Raw genomic sequence first — 17500 nt, 5'->3', positions numbered from 1 at the left:
GACCAAACTAGTGCACTATGTAGTAAATAGGGTGTGATTTCTGAAATGAAATGAACTACACACACACACACACACTTTGACAAATGCCAAAGAAAAAATCCATGACAAATCCAGTGTAATGATGAAGAACCAGACCAAAAATCAGTCAGGGGTGTGGTCAGGGTGGAGTCAGAGCAGGAGATGGCCAAGATCTGAGACAGCTCTGTCTGAATTTCACATCAGGATCCAAACCATACAAACTGCAGCTCCAGTCTGCACACACTTCCTATTTCCACTTCCTGTCCAGACGAGACGGTTTTCCCACCTGTTCCAACCCCATTAACTTCACCCTGAGGGAAGAGAACGTCTTACAGCCTACGTTATCATCTTACACATCACACTCTATTCTGCTCAGGTCTGTGTACAGAACGTGGATCTTGAGTTGGTTGACGTTCCGTGTGTCCACTCATATCAGGACATCGAGAGGAAGCTGATGACCAGCACAGAGCTGCTGATTGGTCAGATGGTGTTGATTAATTCTCTCTAACAGCAGCTCTGACTGTAGCACAGGTTGATTTTAATGCACTCGCTCTGATACCTTATCGTTTCTATAGCAACAGGGACATGTCCAGCAACACACTCCACAGCAATCTGTGTAACAGTCAGAGGTACGTTTTCGGATATATTCAGGACAGAGGAGATTATATTTCGAGTAAAAGAGAGAGAGAGAGAATAAAGAGAGGCTGCTGGGAGAAGGACTGTTTATAGCTGCTATAATGTACATGATAACAGGAACTGATACGTTCCCTGACTTTAAACGTAACTATAAAGAGATAAAAGCTACAGCGGGTCATTCTTATTGAGAACTTGCTCTGAGTTTGTGAACTCAAATCAAAGAAGAGGAGAAGCAAGATGACCTCATCACCGGTTCCAGAGATCTGTTTATCTTATATTTCTCCTGTGATATTCGGGTCGTGAAGTGCGCCGAGGCCGGCGGGTTTACGGGGATTTTTTCCAGCACATAAATCTGAGGAGTGAAATCATCCTCCACTCGCTCCTGTCAGAGCCCAGATCTCACCTTCCCGCGCCTCGACCGCCACATCCACCATAAAAACACACTGTACTTAGGGCTCCTGCTAAGATCATGGATTCCCACGCATGGTTTTAGGACTAGACTCATCTGAGGTGGGATTTATGAGTTATAATCCAGTGCAGATAAATCAGCGTCTGAGGTCTGAGGTCTGGACGGAGCTGAAGCTGAGCCTCTGGGACGTGTGGTGTGTTAATGGACGTGTGGGCGGAGGTCACGGTCATCAGGACAGTAAAAGGAGGTCATGTGAGTTTAAACTGGAAGGAAGAGCCATGCCAGTGGGGTCAAGCTAATGTTAATAAAATTCCACTTTAGAGCTTTTTTTTTTGAGATGATTGATTTTCAGGATCTCAGCTGCAGTGTAAGATCTAAAATTAGCAGAAATCACAAGGAACGAAGTACTTTATTTTAATTATGTTTAAAGTATATGCAGTATCTGAGGGTTTTTTTCCACTAATACTTTTCACTTTATTCATTACATCAAAAGAAAAATCTCCTGATTCACTTTTCTCACCAGGTCACTATCGGTCAGCTCTGCTAGCGATGAGCGCCTCATGCTAACACTGCTCTGATTTCGCAGGTCCATGATGCTCTCGTTCCTCCTCTTGATATCCTCACAGTCTGCTTCTCTTTAATTGTTAATCGTCACATACTTCCATAACACTGTAATTTCCTGTTTGTTTGTTAGCGTGGCAGTGGACTAAACACTGGGATCACGCCACATGCTATCACTGCATGCTGGTATCTTATCATCAGTTCATACAAATGATATCAGGCTGATTCTGATGTCAGTATCACTACTGACCCATCCCTATCAGTCACCCATCTACTGCTACATACACATTCTGTTTATCACAGCAATCGATACTGTGAAAAATGTGCTAATTTAATACAAATAACTGAAATCAGTTCCTTTTGTCAATCTTTTTTCTGCTTCTTCTGTGGTCAGTAATTAAACAGTTGGCTAACGAGAATGCTACAAGGCCCTGGAGAGAGTTTGTAGTAAATATTTGGATTTCCTGATTTCCCAGTTTGCTAGAATCTGACCTGAGATTATTGACTGGAGTAAAAACACAATTCAAAAATCTGAATCTTATTAAATCTGCCTTCACAAACCCCAAAACCAGCAGCTGTACTGCCCTAACATGGTGCTGAAACGTTCAAATAGCCGCTTATGTCATCGAGTTGGCCGAGCTGGAGGTCACATCTCATGGTGGTCCGGGGAAATCCATCAAAAAAAAGAGTCAAGCCTTTCATCCCACGGTTTTTCCACTAATGACTGGGAATATCGCTGACATCATGGGTTCAGAATACACACTTTATACATATAATTAAATATTATTGGGGTTTTGTCAAGAATGAACTTTAAACACAAGGTTTCACTGAAACGATCACAAACTTTTCCTTTAAATATCATGAGCAGTTACAGCCATGTTTACACACTTTGTCAAAAAGATGTGTTTTTCCGGGGGTTTGTCCATACACCAATAACCAGCTGTTTTTAGTTGTGCTTCTCTTATTAAATAGTCACTCTTTCATAAATCAGCATCCTTACTTTAAAATCGAAATGAAATCTAATGATAACGTGTGTTTCAGTGAAAATGATTCAGTTGACAGAAGACGGTGGAAACAGAGTGTGATGTTGAGGTCTAACGTACAGGCTGATCCAGGATGATTGGCAGCTCTAATAAACTCCCAGATCTAAAACTGTGGAGGAGGAAAAGGAAGAGGAGCCTTTAAAAGTGAGGACAGAGAACCCTGAAGGTTCTGGGGAGGTTCAGGTTCCTCACTCTGTATTCAAGACAGAGTTCAGGGATAAATATGAATGAATGGTATATGTAACTCTCAGTATGTCCCGCCCCTCTGGTAAAGTGAACTAATCAGATTTGCAGATACTAAACATTTGAAAACATGTTATTTTTTAAAGCCACATTGTTTATATGATTATTTTAGTCAGATTTTAACAGTGGTCTGTGTTTCTGCTTTAGCTTGGTCTTTGTAGAACTGAAGATAAGGATAAGATAGAACTTTATTGATCCCAAAGGAAATTCTTTTGCCAGAGACTGCTTTAGCTAACAAGAAAAATAAATCTAAATGAAATAATCTATATATACAAATGTATTCTAAAGTACAAAATGTATTCAAAAAAATAAACAAAAACGGTGCTAGGGAACTTGAATATAGTGCACATTTTAGGATATTGGACATGATATTATTTTAATATCATCTAGAACATTCTAAGGTTCTGATGATGCTGATAGAGTCTACACTTCCCACCGTGAGGGATTACAGCAGAACAGAGACACTTATTTAAAGTTCTCTCACTTATTTAAAGTTATTCTCTCTTGTTTTTCTGCTCACAGCTCACAGTTTATTCAGATTAAAGTGCTAGCTAGCTTTCTGGGAGAATGATCGCCACTGGAGCTGAAGTTAGCGAGTGGTCCAGCTGTAACAAAAAGCACTTAATAGACTGTTATAACTTACAGGATGAAGGTGGTATTAAAATATAAGCTTCACCCACTGGCTTTCCCAGTTCCTCGACTCCTAAGGAGTTAACTTCATCTCTAACAGCCTTACAACAGAGTTTATTTAAAGAAGAGTCTGTTTTGCAAACGATCACAATCCTTTAGTCAGAACGACTCTAACAGAATAATTCTGTACTGTATTTGTCAAAGCGTTTTGATTACAGTGATTAGCGTCATGGCTTTATGAGTCATCTCCTGGCCTCTATAGTGCAAAGAGAGCAATGAGACGCGGCCCAAATGTGAAACAACAATTCTCATCAGCTTTGGCCTGGATCTCCACTCTGCTCGCCAAACCCTGAAAACACTCTGCTGCTGAAGCCAGCCATGATGATGAAGAGAAATGAAGCCTGGGCTTGAACTCAGGCCAGAGTGAGTGAGTGAGCGAGCGCTAAACTCTACACACATTTACATTCAAATCCTTAAATGGAAATAAATCATCAATTATATAATGATACTTAATAAACATCAGGATAAATGTTGAACACACTATTCATCTATGAAAATTTAATAACACATTTATTTTTATTTTTAATACACTATATTGCCAAAAGTTTTGGGACACCCCTCCAGATCACTGAGTTCAGGTGTTGTGTTTCAGGGGTTGGGCTCGGCCCCTTAGTTCCAGTGAAAGGAACTCTTAATGCTTCAGCTTCATACCAAGACATTTTGGACAATTTCATGCTCTTTGTGGGAACAGTTTGGGGATGACCCCTTCCTGTTCCAACATGACTGCACACCAGTGACCAAAGCAAGGTCCATAAAGACATGGATGAGTGAGTTTGGTGTGGAGGAACTTGACTGGCCTGCACAGAGTCCTGACCTCAACCCCATAGAACACCTTTGGGATGAATTAGAGTGGAGACTGTGAGCCAGACCTTCTCGTCCAACATCATCACATGCTAACACTGGCTTTGGCACTGGAACTTAGTTTAATCACCTGCTAGCAATGGTGTTAGCATTTCATTTCACTTTTCATTGAGTAACAGTTACAGCTAAAGCTTTGGCTTTCACATGAACCTTAGCACATGCTAACATCAGTTACACAGACTATTATCATAATCTTTATTAATTTTATTTACTCTAATGTAGAGCATAAGAAAGGTTATTACCACATGACTTTGTACAGTAAAGGTGTTTGTGTTTAAGACGTTAGAACAACACATCTGATTTATTCAGCAGGTTTGTGTTGGCTGTAAACGAGGGCGAGACGAGAGAACTCTCAGTCAAGCGCACATTCGCTAAACACCACAAGCCAGTTAGCGTGTGTGTGTGTGTGTGTTAACGTGCCAATATATTGAGCCAAACATCTGTTTCTGCTGTGAGCATCTGCTCAACAAGCTAACTGACTCATGTTTTATTACTGTAAATATATCACCACTTTTGTGAAACACAAATAAATTTTTTGTGAAACTAAGCACAACCAAACACCAGAGCCGAAAATCTCTCGAAGGAAAATAAATGTTTAATAAAACCTGAGGAAACGTCCAGTGAGGCAAGAGAGCTGGAGAATTACAGAGAAACGTTTAGATATTTAGCAGTAAACACAGTTTTGTACCACATGCTAACATCTGATTTATCGCATGCTACTAACAGGTTTAGCATTATCGGTTTGTTAGTGTCATGCTTAGTATTCAGCCTTGAAGTCGAGTTAATGTTAATGATGATGGGATGGTGGTTGTCATGGTAACATTGGCAGGTATTGGCTGAAGTAAGTCAAGACAATGATACTGAAATCTTGCGTTGGTCTAGTTATTACTGTGCGCTAGTTTACTAGCAGTTAGCTAACTTTATTGACATTATGTTGTCGGAGATGGGCGGAGGACATCTCCAAATCTACATATTCGTAAATATTTAAATATACAGACATTTGTAGTAATTTTTTTTATTATTAAAATTATTTATCATTTCATTTTTATTAGAGCTAGCAGCTAATCAGAATGCTAGCTAATTAGCATTCTAGCTATTTGCTCTAGCAAAATATCAATGTGTGTGTGTGTTAAATACCAGATTGATACACCTGATGAGATTTGAAAGTTATTGTTGTGCTGCAGCTGGACTGTGAGAGCTGGACCATGAGAGCCTCTTGGCATGGTGGTGGATGTCACAGCAGCTCTGAGCAGAGACGAGACATGAGAGAGACAGAGCTTTATTACCAGATCAGTCTGTGTGTGTGTGTGTGTGTGTGTGTGTGTGAAATGGAGTCTGTGAGCAGCTCTGCCTCTGAAAAATGCAGTCTCAACAGCTTCTTTTAATATCCTCACACTCCTCACAGATTAAAGGGCTGCTGGGTTTATTCTCCATTTTCAATGATCTAAACACATTAGCTATAAGTAGAAGCCACTGACTGACTGCTGCTGAGATTACAGGTCTGTTCTACGCTTCTGAAACCCAACAGAAATTAGGAATAAAACTCGCTTTCACCTTCATCCTACTGCTTTATTTTGGGGTGTTTTTTAATAACAATTATCCAATATTTCATAAATATCATCAACCCTGGACCATGCAGAGAACCAGAGACAGAGGAAAGAGTGGTTTTGTAGCAGATTCTCCTCACACACCTGATAAACGAGCGCTTCAGTGATGAGAAACACAATCCAACAAGCACTTTTCATCAGAAAGCTATGTTCGCTTTATTTAGTGCTGAATAATGTCTTCATCTCACCATCCCAACCTGGTGGTCATTCAGTAAAACACATTTCTGTTAAAAATGAGCCGAACCTTCAGTGTCATAATCTTGTGCAAGGCAGAAATAAAATGGTGGACGTTCCTCATGGGATATAAATCAGATTAAATCTGTCCTTGGATTCGGTTTTATTTCAGTTTATTCCCAGGAACACTGATTTTCCAGTGGAATACTGAACATAAAACAGATTAAAGAGATAACAGCGCTAACACTGATACGCTTGTATAGGATTAGCATTACAGGTCAAGTTAACATCATAGATAACGAGTTCTCTGTAAGCATTTAACATCAGTTCTTGTCCGGGTTAGCATCAGTATAATTTAAGAACAGATGCTAGCACTGATCTAAGTCTTCAGTATCTGTGGTGTGATGAAGTGAAGTTACTGTACCAACCTGATCACATTCAATAACAGCATGTTCCCAAGTGTTAGCTTTTTAAAAGTCAAGATTCAAGAACCGTTTCTACACTCAACTCAATTTCACAACACACAGAGAGTGGGATTATAAATCATTATAAACACCGAGAGTGGGATTATAAATCATTATAAACACCGAGAGTGGGATTATAAATCATTATAAACACCGAGAGTGGGATTATAAATCATTATAAACACAGAGAGTGGGATTATAAATCATTATAAACACAGAGAGTGGGATTATAAATCATTATAAACACTGAGAGTGGGATTATAAATCATTATAAACACCGAGAGTGGGATTATAAATCATTATAAACACAGAGAGTGGGATTATAAATCATTATAAACACCGAGAGTGGGATTATAAATCATTATAAACACCGAGAGTGGGATTATAAATCATTATAAACACCGAGAGTGGGATTATAAATCATTATAAACACCAAGAGTGGGATTATAAATCATTATAAACACCGAGAGTGGGATTATAAATCATTATAAACACCGAGAGTGGGATTATAAATCATTATAAACACAGAGAGTGGGATTATAAATCATTATAAACACAGAGAGTGGGATTATAAATCATTATAAACACTGAGAGTGGGATTATAAATCATTATAAACACTGAGAGTGGGATTATAAATCATTATAAAACAGGAGAGTGGGATTATAAATCATTATAAACACTGAGAGTGGGATTATAAATACTTATAAACACAGAGAGTGGGATTATAAATCATTATAAACACAGAGAGTGGGATTATAAATCATTATAAACACTGAGAGTGGGATTATAAATCATTATAAAACAGGAGAGTGGGATTATAAATCATTATAAACACTGAGAGTGGGATTATAAATCATTATAAACACAGAGAGTGGGATTATAAATCATTATAAACACTGAGAGTGGGATTATAAATCATTATAAAACAGGAGAGTGGGATTATAAATCATTATAAACACTGAGAGTGGGATTATAAATCATTATAAAACCGGAGAGTGGGATTATAAATCACTATAAAACCAGAGAGTGGGATTATAAATCATTATAAACACAGAGAGTGGGATTATAAATCATTATAAACACAGAGAGTGGGATTATAAATCATTATAAACACTGAGAGTGGGATTATAAATCATTATAAAACAGGAGAGTGGGATTATAAATCATTATAAAACCGGAGAGTGGGATTATGAATAATGTCCTTTCAACAGTCAGTTGGAGTTGTGTAACCAGGAGCTCCTGAACAACTCATAAATTATCTCAACATCTGAGATTATTATAGCTTCAACACCAACTCCTGCATGCTGAAGCCTTCAGATGCTCAGTGATGGAGATACAGCATGTGTACTATTATTTTATGTATTGATTAGGAGGTTGTTGTCCTCAGAGTCCACATGGGGCTAACATCTTCTCTTTGAATATCTGAAATCTTCATGAAGCAGAATCCAACTGGAGCTGGTCCATCTCTGGATGTCTCGGGATCCTCGCAGGGTCGGCCTCTTCTCACTGAAGGTCTGAAATGATCATGAAGAGTAGCACAACTGGAGCTGGTACAATCTCTAGATACCCCAGGATGGGTAGAAAAAGAGAAGCAAGTGGAGGAATTAGTGTAGCTACTTTTCTGTAATATTGGCAAGCACTAGATGATATGATAATGCATTTGATCAGATGTACACCTACAGATAACCTACAGATAACCTACAGATAACCTACAGATAACCTACAGATAACACGGCTGCACAGGAATGGTTGTGCGAAGCTAAAATCTAAAAATTATAATCTAATAATCCACTGATCCACCATAACACTGTGAGCAGTGAGAGGTGAAGTGAATAAGAGTGATGATCTCCTCATCATGGCACCTGTTAGTGGGTGGGATATATTAGGCAGCAAGTCAACATTTTGTCCTCAAAGTTGACGTTAGAAGCAGGAAAAATGGACAAGCGAAAATTGTGACAAATTGTGATGGCTAGACCACTGGATCAGAGCATCTCCAAAACTGCAGCTCTTGTGGGGTGTTCCCGGTCTGCAGTGGTCAGTATCTATTAAAATTGGTCCAAGGAAGGAACAGTGGTGAACCGGCGACAGGGTCATGGGCGGTCAAGGCTCATTGATGCACAAGGAGAGCAAAGGCTGGCCTGTGTGATCCGATCCAACAGACGAGCTACTGTTGATCAAACTGCTGAAGAAGTTAATGCTGGTTCTGATAGAAAGGGGTCAGAATACACAGTGCAGGACGGGTCAGGGCTGTTTTGGCAGCAAAAGGTGGACCAACACAATATTAGGCAGGTGGTCATATGCCTGATAGGTGTAAATAATAATAAACACAGCTGTTAGGCTGCACATACAATAAACAAATAAAAATAAATACTATAAAATAAAAATACAATGAAATAAAATACAATTAGATGTAAAATCTGAAAGAATATTGGACATCAGGCAGTTCCAATGCACCGTATACGCAAAAAAACAGAAACACAGCTTATGAGCAGCAATTAAAAGTTTCAGCAGGTCTCTATGTAGCAGAGATAAACTTACAGAGAGTCATTTATAATATTATTTAATGCCGTGGAACTTTCTTGAAGTTTATATGGCATAAAAATTGCAGTTTGCTGTATTACAGAGAAACCAACACTGCTAACACTGGAGACTCCTTCCATAAATTAACACATTCCTCCTTACAGAGAACATCACCCTGTTAACATTTACACATGTTTTATGTGTAGTAAACACTGAATGAGCTGTTGCTATAGAAACGGTAAGACATTACATTCATATAAAGCTGTGGTTTACATGTCAGAGCTGCTGTTATAGAGAATTAATCAACACCTCCAATACTGACCAATCACAGTGCGGTGTTAACAGTAACTAATCATTCCATCACGCAGTGTTTTACCTGATCACACACATCACAGTGTGCTAATACACACTCACACCTCCACTGGGTCTAGAGTGCAAAGCAACATCTGGATTAAACCTGAGCACTGAGTTTTAGGCCAGTGGTTCGGAGTCATGCGTATCAGAATGATTAATTAAAGAAAAAAATTGGGTTGTCCAGAGTTCAGGAGAAAAGCAGAGAAGGGAGGAGTGTGCAGTGGAGTATGGAGTGCAGTGGGGTCATACAGACCTGCGTCACATCACCGCTCTGCCAGGCTTCACCTGCCAACACAAACACTACAGTGCTCCACTTCTACACCACAAGAAAGCACTTTAGATCCAAAACACAGAACAAGTGCAGCAGGATAACCAGCATGTCCTGAAAAAGCCAAATGTATGACACACACACACACACACACCAAGAGCTGAGAGAACAGGACTCTTTCACTAATAACTGTAGAACAGTGTATGATTTTATGCATCTTAAATACATTCATTTCATTCCTGTTACACTCGTTCATACCTTCTTACACACACTGGAGTTAGAGGAGTGAACAGTGTGTGTGTGGTTTATATTAATGCACTGGCTCTGGTACGTTATCATTCTATAGTAACAGCTCATTCCCAGGCCAGTGTACAAAGAGATTGTTGATATTTTGAAGTTTTCTGTAAGGAGAAGTTTATTTGACTTTTTTTTGACAAGTAGTCTCCATTGTCTGTGTTTTATAACAATCAGAAGTATAACAATATTTTCTGTACATTTGTCATACATCTGTATTTGGCCACTGGTGTGCAGTCATGTTGGAACAGGAAGGGGTCATCCCCAAACTGTTCCCACAAAGAGCATGAAATTGTCTAAAATGTCTTGGTATGAAGCTGAAGCATTAAGAGTTCCTTTCACTGGAACTAAGGGGCCGAGCCCAACCCCTGGTGTCCCAAAACTTTTGGCAATATAGTGTATGTTATTATGTTTTATTATTCTGATACTTTTTTTTGTTTAATTCTATTTTATTTCCTCTGGAAATGTTCCCTTTTCATATCACATGTTTTGATATGCAAATGATTGTGATGAATATATTAATATGCAAATATGACAGTATCTCTGCCAACCATCTGGTAACTTTTTTTGAGCATGTATTAATCTTCTTTCTTCTAAAATAAATGCTGACAGGACTGGATGTAATCTGCTAGCATGTTTTTTACCTTCCTAATGTCTTATATTTGCATGAGAGACATTTTCTTGGATCACTGCTTGAGCTGGTAGTTTTGCGAGTCTTTAAATAGGGATGTTTGGATGAAGTGCACTTGATCCAGGTAACAGGGAGGGGACTGAGTGCACCTAAAGCCAGCTTCCCGACTATATAAACAGCAATGGGCTGGAAGAGCAGAGGGAGGTTTTGTTTTTCTGCAGTGTGAAAAGTGCAGGAGGAAGCAGCCAGTCTTCAGTAGGGCAGATTGCAGGGTTCTGAGCTATTTAAAGGGTAAGAGCTCTGCTCAGAACTGCTCCAGATTTGCATTTATTTATTTATTTATTTATTTATTTATTTATTTGTTTGTTTGTTTGTTGTTTTGACTGTTTGGATGTCATTTGATTTGTTTAAGTGAGCAGTGAGCAGTGAACAGATCCTTCATGTCTAATATTGTCTGATTGATTTCAGGAGATTAACTGGAGAACATGAGGAACTTCTTCATGCTCCTGATTCTCTTCTTCTTCTTCTTCTTCATCGCCTGTCATGTGAGCGCGTGGACAATGAAAAATGCCACAGATTTACCGTCCGGACAGAACATGACCGATATGGAGAACCTGGACCATCAGGTGTCGGGGTCAGCGATCAAGTCGAGGAGGAAGCGATATATTTCTCAAAGCGACATGCTGACCATCGTCGATTATCACAATCAGGTGCGAGCTCGAGTGTTTCCTCCAGCAGCCAACATGGAGTACATGGTGAGTGACCTGATGTCCAGAACACAGCTAGCTCACACACACACACTTATAAACTGTCTCTTTTTTTATCACGATATTAAAATCGGTAATTCTTTTCACCTCTGTTTATTAACAATTTATACCGTTAATGTATAGTTTTTCTGTATTTTGTAATCTGGTAGCCTTAATCGGTCACCTGTAGTCACCATGGTAACGGTTGCTATTGTGAATCTGAATGCTATGATATGATTGGATAATTTATGGCACGAAATCTAAGCTAGGGTTATGATTGGATAAGGCATCGGCGTTGCTTTTTGATGTGACTGCATAATTAAAAAATAAATCTGATTAAATGATTAGCGATACAGAACAATTTACTCACTGAAAGTACTATTTTAATAGTTTTGCACTTTTAAAAACATTTATTCGTCGCACAGTAATTCGGGGAGTAATTGAAATGTACGATGGTTGCTGTGCTGGAAACCATTTTTGTCGACTATATAAATTATTATAAGACAAACATTTATTTTTTAGAATGAATAACTATAAGAATGTATTTTCTATATATTATATTTATATATATTTATCTCTTTTTCTAACTAGCTAGCCTCAAGTAGCTCTGTGGTTGCCATGGTATCGGTTGTTGGGGCGTGTGGATATGGACAATGATTGGATCATTTATGACGCTTAAGTTCTAAGTCGAGATGTGATTGGTTAATTTATGGCGCGAAACTGAAAGCACCTTTATGAATGGATAATGCACAGCTGCATGTTTTCCTTGCTGCCTGTCATAAGACTGACCTAAACGCAATGTTATTGAACGCCAGTCATACAGTAAAATTAATTTACTGAAAAGTGAACTATTTTAATTTCGGAAGTGTAAAAATTGTTTACATTTAAAAATTATTATTCGTAATATTTTTGGATAAGCGTGTTAGAATTGATGTACATCTGGCCGAGCGCCATTTTGCACCCTCTAGTGGTGGATATTAATCATTGCAGTGATTTCTTGTTTAAAATGGACTGCAGTAAATGTCCTTAAAAGGTCAAACATATTTTAAACCACGCTTCTAAAAATGGACTGAATCTAAATTTCACTGTATGTGTTGCTTTTAATAAACATGACAGAAAGTATGTGCTTGTGTTCATCTGGTCCAGAGAGAAGCTCTGAGAGGAACATTGTGTGTTCTGGTTAAAGATTCTGTGTAGTGTTTATTGATCAGTCTGAGGTGCAGGAGGTTTCTGATAACACATCACCTTTACCTACACAGTTACAGTGAACTGACTCAGGATCAGATCATTATTATTATTATTATTATTATTATTATTATTATTATTATTATTATTATTAGTTTTAGGGCACTTTACAGACCCCCTCTCAGCCTCAGTAATGTGTTCACACTCAACCAGGTGTGTGTGTATTATCAGGTGTGTGTGTATTATCAGGTGTGTGTGTATTATCAGGTGTGTGTGTGTGATCAGGTGTGTGTGTGTGATCAGGTGTGTGTGTGTGTGTGTGATCAGGTGTGTGTGTGTGTGTATAATCAGGTGTGTGTGTGTGTGTGTGTGTGTATGATCAGGTGTGTGTGTGTGTGATCAGGTGTGTGTGTATTATCAGGTATGTGTGTGTGTGTGTGATCAGTTGTGTGTGTATTATCAGGTGTGTGTGTGTGTGTGTGATCAGGTGTGTGTGTATTATCAGGTATGTGTGTGTGTGTGTGATCAGGTGTGTGTGTGTGTGTGATCAGGTGTGTGTGTGTGTATAATCAGGTGTGTGTGTGTGATCAGGTGTGTGTGTATTATCAGGTATGTGTGTGTGTGTGTGTGTGATCAAGTATGTGTGTTGTGTATGATCAGGTGTGTGTGTGTGATCAGGTGTGTGTGTTGTGTATGATCAGGTGTGTGTGTGTGTGATCAGGTGTGTGTGTATTATCAGGTATGTGTGTGTGTGTGATCAGTTGTGTGTGTATTATCAGGTATGTGTGTGTGTGTGTGATCAGGTGTGTGTGTATTATCAGGTATGTGTGTGTGTGTGTGATCAGGTGTGTGTGTATTATCAGGTATGTGTGTGTGTGTGTGATCAGGTATGTGTGTATTATCAGGTATGTGTGTGTGTGTGTGATCAGGTGTGTGTGTGTGTGTGTGTGATCAGGTGTGTGTGTGTGTGTGTGTGTGATCAAGTATGTGTGTTGTGTATGATCAGGTGTGTGTGTGTGATCAGGTGTGTGTGTTGTGTATGATCAGGTGTGTGTGTGTGTGATCAGGTGTGTGTGTATTATCAGGTGTGTGTGTGTGTATGATCAAGTGTGTGTGTGTGTGTGTATGATCAGGTGTGTGTGTGTGTGTATAATTAGGTGTGTGTGTGTATGATCAGGTGTGTGTGTGTGATCAGGTGTGTGTGTGATCAGGTGTGTGTGTTGTGTATGATCAGGTGTGTGTATGTGTGATCAGGTGTGTGTGTATTATCAGGTGTGTGTGTGTGTATGATCAGGTGTGTGTGTGTGTGTGTGTGTATGATCAGGTGTGTGTGTGTGTGATCAGGTGTGTGTGTATTATCAGGTATGTGTGTGTGTGTGATCAGTTGTGTGTGTATTATCAGGTATGTGTGTGTGTGTGTGATCAGGTGTGTGTGTATGATCAGGTGTGTGTGTGTGTGTGTGTATGATCAGGTGTGTGTGTGTGTGTGTGTGTGTGTATGATCAGGTGTGTGTGTGTGTATGATCAGGTGTGTGTGTGTGTGTATGATCAGGTGTGTGTGTGTGATCAGGTGTGTGTGTGTGTGTGTGTGTGTGTATGATCAGGTGTGTGTGTGTGTGATCAGGTATGTGTGTTGTGTATGATCAGGTGTGTGTGTGTGATCAGGTGTGTGTGTTGTGTATGATCAGGTGTGTGTGTGTGTGATCAGGTGTGTGTGTATTATCAGGTGTGTGTGTGTGTATGATCAAGTGTGTGTGTGTGTGTGTGTATGATCAGGTGTGTGTGTGTGTGTATAATTAGGTGTGTGTGTGTATGATCAGGTGTGTGTGTGTGATCAGGTGTGTGTGTGTGATCAGGTGTGTGTGTTGTGTATGATCAGGTGTGTGTGTGTGTGATCAGGTGTGTGTGTATTATCAGGTGTGTGTGTGTGTATGATCAGGTGTGTGTGTGTGTGTGTGTATGATCAGGTGTGTGTGTGTGTGATCAGGTGTGTGTGTTGTGTATGATCAGGTGTGTGTGTGTGATCAAGTGTGTGTGTGTGTGTGTGTATGATCAGGTGTGTGTGTGTGTATGATCAGGTGTGTGTGTGTGTGATCAGGTGTGTGTGTATTATCAGGTGTGTGTGTGTGTATGATCAGGTGTGTGTGTGTGTGTATGATCAGGTGTGTGTGTGTGTGTGTGATCAGGTGTGTGTGTTGTGTATGATCAGGTGTGTGTGTATGATCAGGTGTGTGTGTGTGTGTGATCAGGTGTGTGTGTGTATGATCAGGTGTGTGTGTGTGTGTGTGTATGATCAGGTGTGTGTGTGTGTATAATTAGGTGTGTGTGTGTATGATCAGGTGTGTGTGTGTGATCAGGTGTGTGTGTGTGATCAGGTGTGTGTGTTGTGTATGATCAGGTGTGTGTGTGTGTGATCAGGTGTGTGTGTATTATCAGGTGTGTGTGTGTATGATCAGGTGTGTGTGTGTGTGTATGATCAGGTGTGTGTGTGTGTGATCAGGTGTGTGTGTTGTGTATGATCAGGTGTGTGTGTGTGATCAAGTGTGTGTGTGTGTGTATGATCAGGTGTGTGTGTGTGTATGATCAGGTGTGTGTGTGTGTGTGATCAGGTGTGTGTGTGTATGATCAGGTGTGTGTGTGTATGATCAGGTGTGTGTGTGTGTATGATCAGGTGTGTGTGTGTGTGTGTATGATCAGGTGTGTGTGTGTATGATCAGGTGTGTGTGTGTATAATTAGGTGTGTGTGTGTATGATCAGGTGTGTGTGTGTGTGTGTGTGTATGATCAGGTGTGTGTATGTGTGTATGATCAGGTGTGTGTGTATGACCAGGAGTGTGTGTGTATGATCAGGTGTGTGTGTATGACCAGGTGTGTGTGTGTATGATCAGGTGTGTGTGTATGATCAGGTGTGTGTGTATGATCAGGTGTGTGTGTATGATCAGGTCTGTGTGTGTATGACCAGGTGTGTGTGTGTTGCGTATGATCAGGTGTGTGTGTGTGTGTGTTGTGTATGATCAGGTGTGTGTATGATCAGGTGTGTGTGTGTTGTGTATGATCATGTGTGTGTGTGTGTGTGTTGTGTATGATCAGGTGTGTGTGTGTTGTGTATGATCAGGTGTTTGTGTGTGTTGTGTATGATCAGGTGTGTGTGTGTTGTGTATGATCAGGTGTGTGTGTATGACCAGGTGTGTGTGTGTATGACCAGGTGTGTGTGTGTATGATCAGGTGTGTGTGTGTTGTGTATGATCAGGTGTGTGTGTATGACCAGGTGTGTGTGTGTATGACCAGGTGTGTGTGTGTATGATCAGGTGTGTGTGTGTTGTGTATGATCAGGTGTGTGTGTGTGTGTTGTGTATGATCAGGTGTGTGTGTGTGTGTGTGTGTGTGTTGTGTATGATCAGGTGTGTGTGTGTGTGTTGTGTATGATCAGGTGTGTGTGTGTGTGTTGTGTATGATCAGGTGTGTGTGTATGACCAGGTGTGTGTGTGTATGACCAGGTGTGTGTGTGTATGATCAGGTGTGTGTGTGTTGTGTATGATCAGGTGTGTGTGTGTGTGTTGTGTATGATCAGGTGTGTGTGTGTGTGTGTGTGTTGTGTATGATCAGGTGTGTGTGTGTGTGTGTTGTGTATGATCAGGTGTGTGTGTGTGTGTGGTCAGGTGTGGGATGAGTCTCTGGCACGTTCAGCTGAGTCCTGGGCTGCCACCTGTATCTGGGATCATGGACCTCCGTATCTGCTCAGGTTCCTCGGACAGAATCTCTCCGTCCGCACGGGCAAGTGAGTCTAACAATCTTACATCCTTATTATTGTTGATGTTGTTGTTGTTGATGTTGTTGTTGATGTTTTTGATGATGTTGTTGTTGATGTTGTTGTTGATGTTTTTGATGTTGTTGTTGTTGATGTTGTTGTTGTTGATGATGTTGTTGTTGATGTTTTTGTTTTTGTTGATGGTGTTGATGTTGATGATGATGTTTTTGTTGTTGATGTTGTTGATGTTGTTGATGTTGATGATGATGTTGTTGATGACGTTGTTGTTGATGATGTTGTTGTTGATATTGCTGTTGTTGATGTTTTTGTTGTTGATGTTTTTGTTGTTGATGTTGTTGTTGATGTTGTTGATGATGATGTTGTTGTTGTTGATGTTGTTGTTGTTGATGTGGTTGATGATGTTTTTGTTGTTGATGATGTTGTTGATGTTGTTGTTGATGTTGTTGATGATGTTGTTGTTGTTGTTGTTGATGTTTTTGTTGTTGATGTTGTTGATGATGTTGATGTTGTTGTTGATGTTGTTGATGATGATGTTGTTGATGTTGATGATGATGTTTTTGTTGTTGATGATGTTGTTGATGTTGTTGTTGATGATGTTGTTGTTGATGTTGATGTTTTTGTTGTTGATGTTGTTGATGACGTTGTTGTTGATGTTTATGATGATGTTTTTGTTGTTGATGTTGTTGATGATGTTGATGTTGTTGTTGATGTTGTTGATGATGTTGATGATGTTGTTGATGATGTTGTTGTTGATGTTGATGCTGTTGTTGATGATGTTGATGATGCTGTTGTTGATGATGTTGATGATGTTGTTGATGTTGTTGATGATGTTGATGATGTTGTTGATGATGTTGATGATGTTGTTGATGATGTTGTTGATGTTGATGCTGTTGTTGATGATGCTGTTGTTGATGTTGTTGATGTTGTTGTTGTTGATGTTGTTGTTGATGTTGTTGATGTTGTTGATGATGTTGATGATGTTGTTGATGATGTTGATGATGTTGTTGATGATGTTGTTGATGTTGAT

The 17500-nt window shown here is 39.7% G+C and overlaps 1 protein-coding gene across 1 annotated transcript in view; it reads left to right on the top strand.

Moving 5' to 3' along the window:
• The first annotated feature begins 10906 nt into the window (after nt 1-10906).
• pi15b (peptidase inhibitor 15b) overlaps nt 10907-17500 on the top strand; it is a 10752-nt gene continuing 4158 nt past the window's right edge. The window contains exons 1-3 of the mRNA XM_058417924.1: nt 10907-11065; nt 11243-11529; nt 16364-16482. Coding sequence (XP_058273907.1) covers nt 11260-11529; nt 16364-16482 — 389 coding nt within the window. The 5' untranslated portion in view covers nt 10907-11065; nt 11243-11259. The remainder of the gene's footprint in view (nt 11066-11242; nt 11530-16363; nt 16483-17500) is intronic.

Source organism: Hemibagrus wyckioides, linkage group LG20 (assembly GCF_019097595.1).
Source record: "Hemibagrus wyckioides isolate EC202008001 linkage group LG20, SWU_Hwy_1.0, whole genome shotgun sequence".
Taxonomy (NCBI): domain Eukaryota; kingdom Metazoa; phylum Chordata; class Actinopteri; order Siluriformes; family Bagridae; genus Hemibagrus; species Hemibagrus wyckioides.
This window is presented reverse-complemented; position numbering and strand designations above follow the sequence as displayed.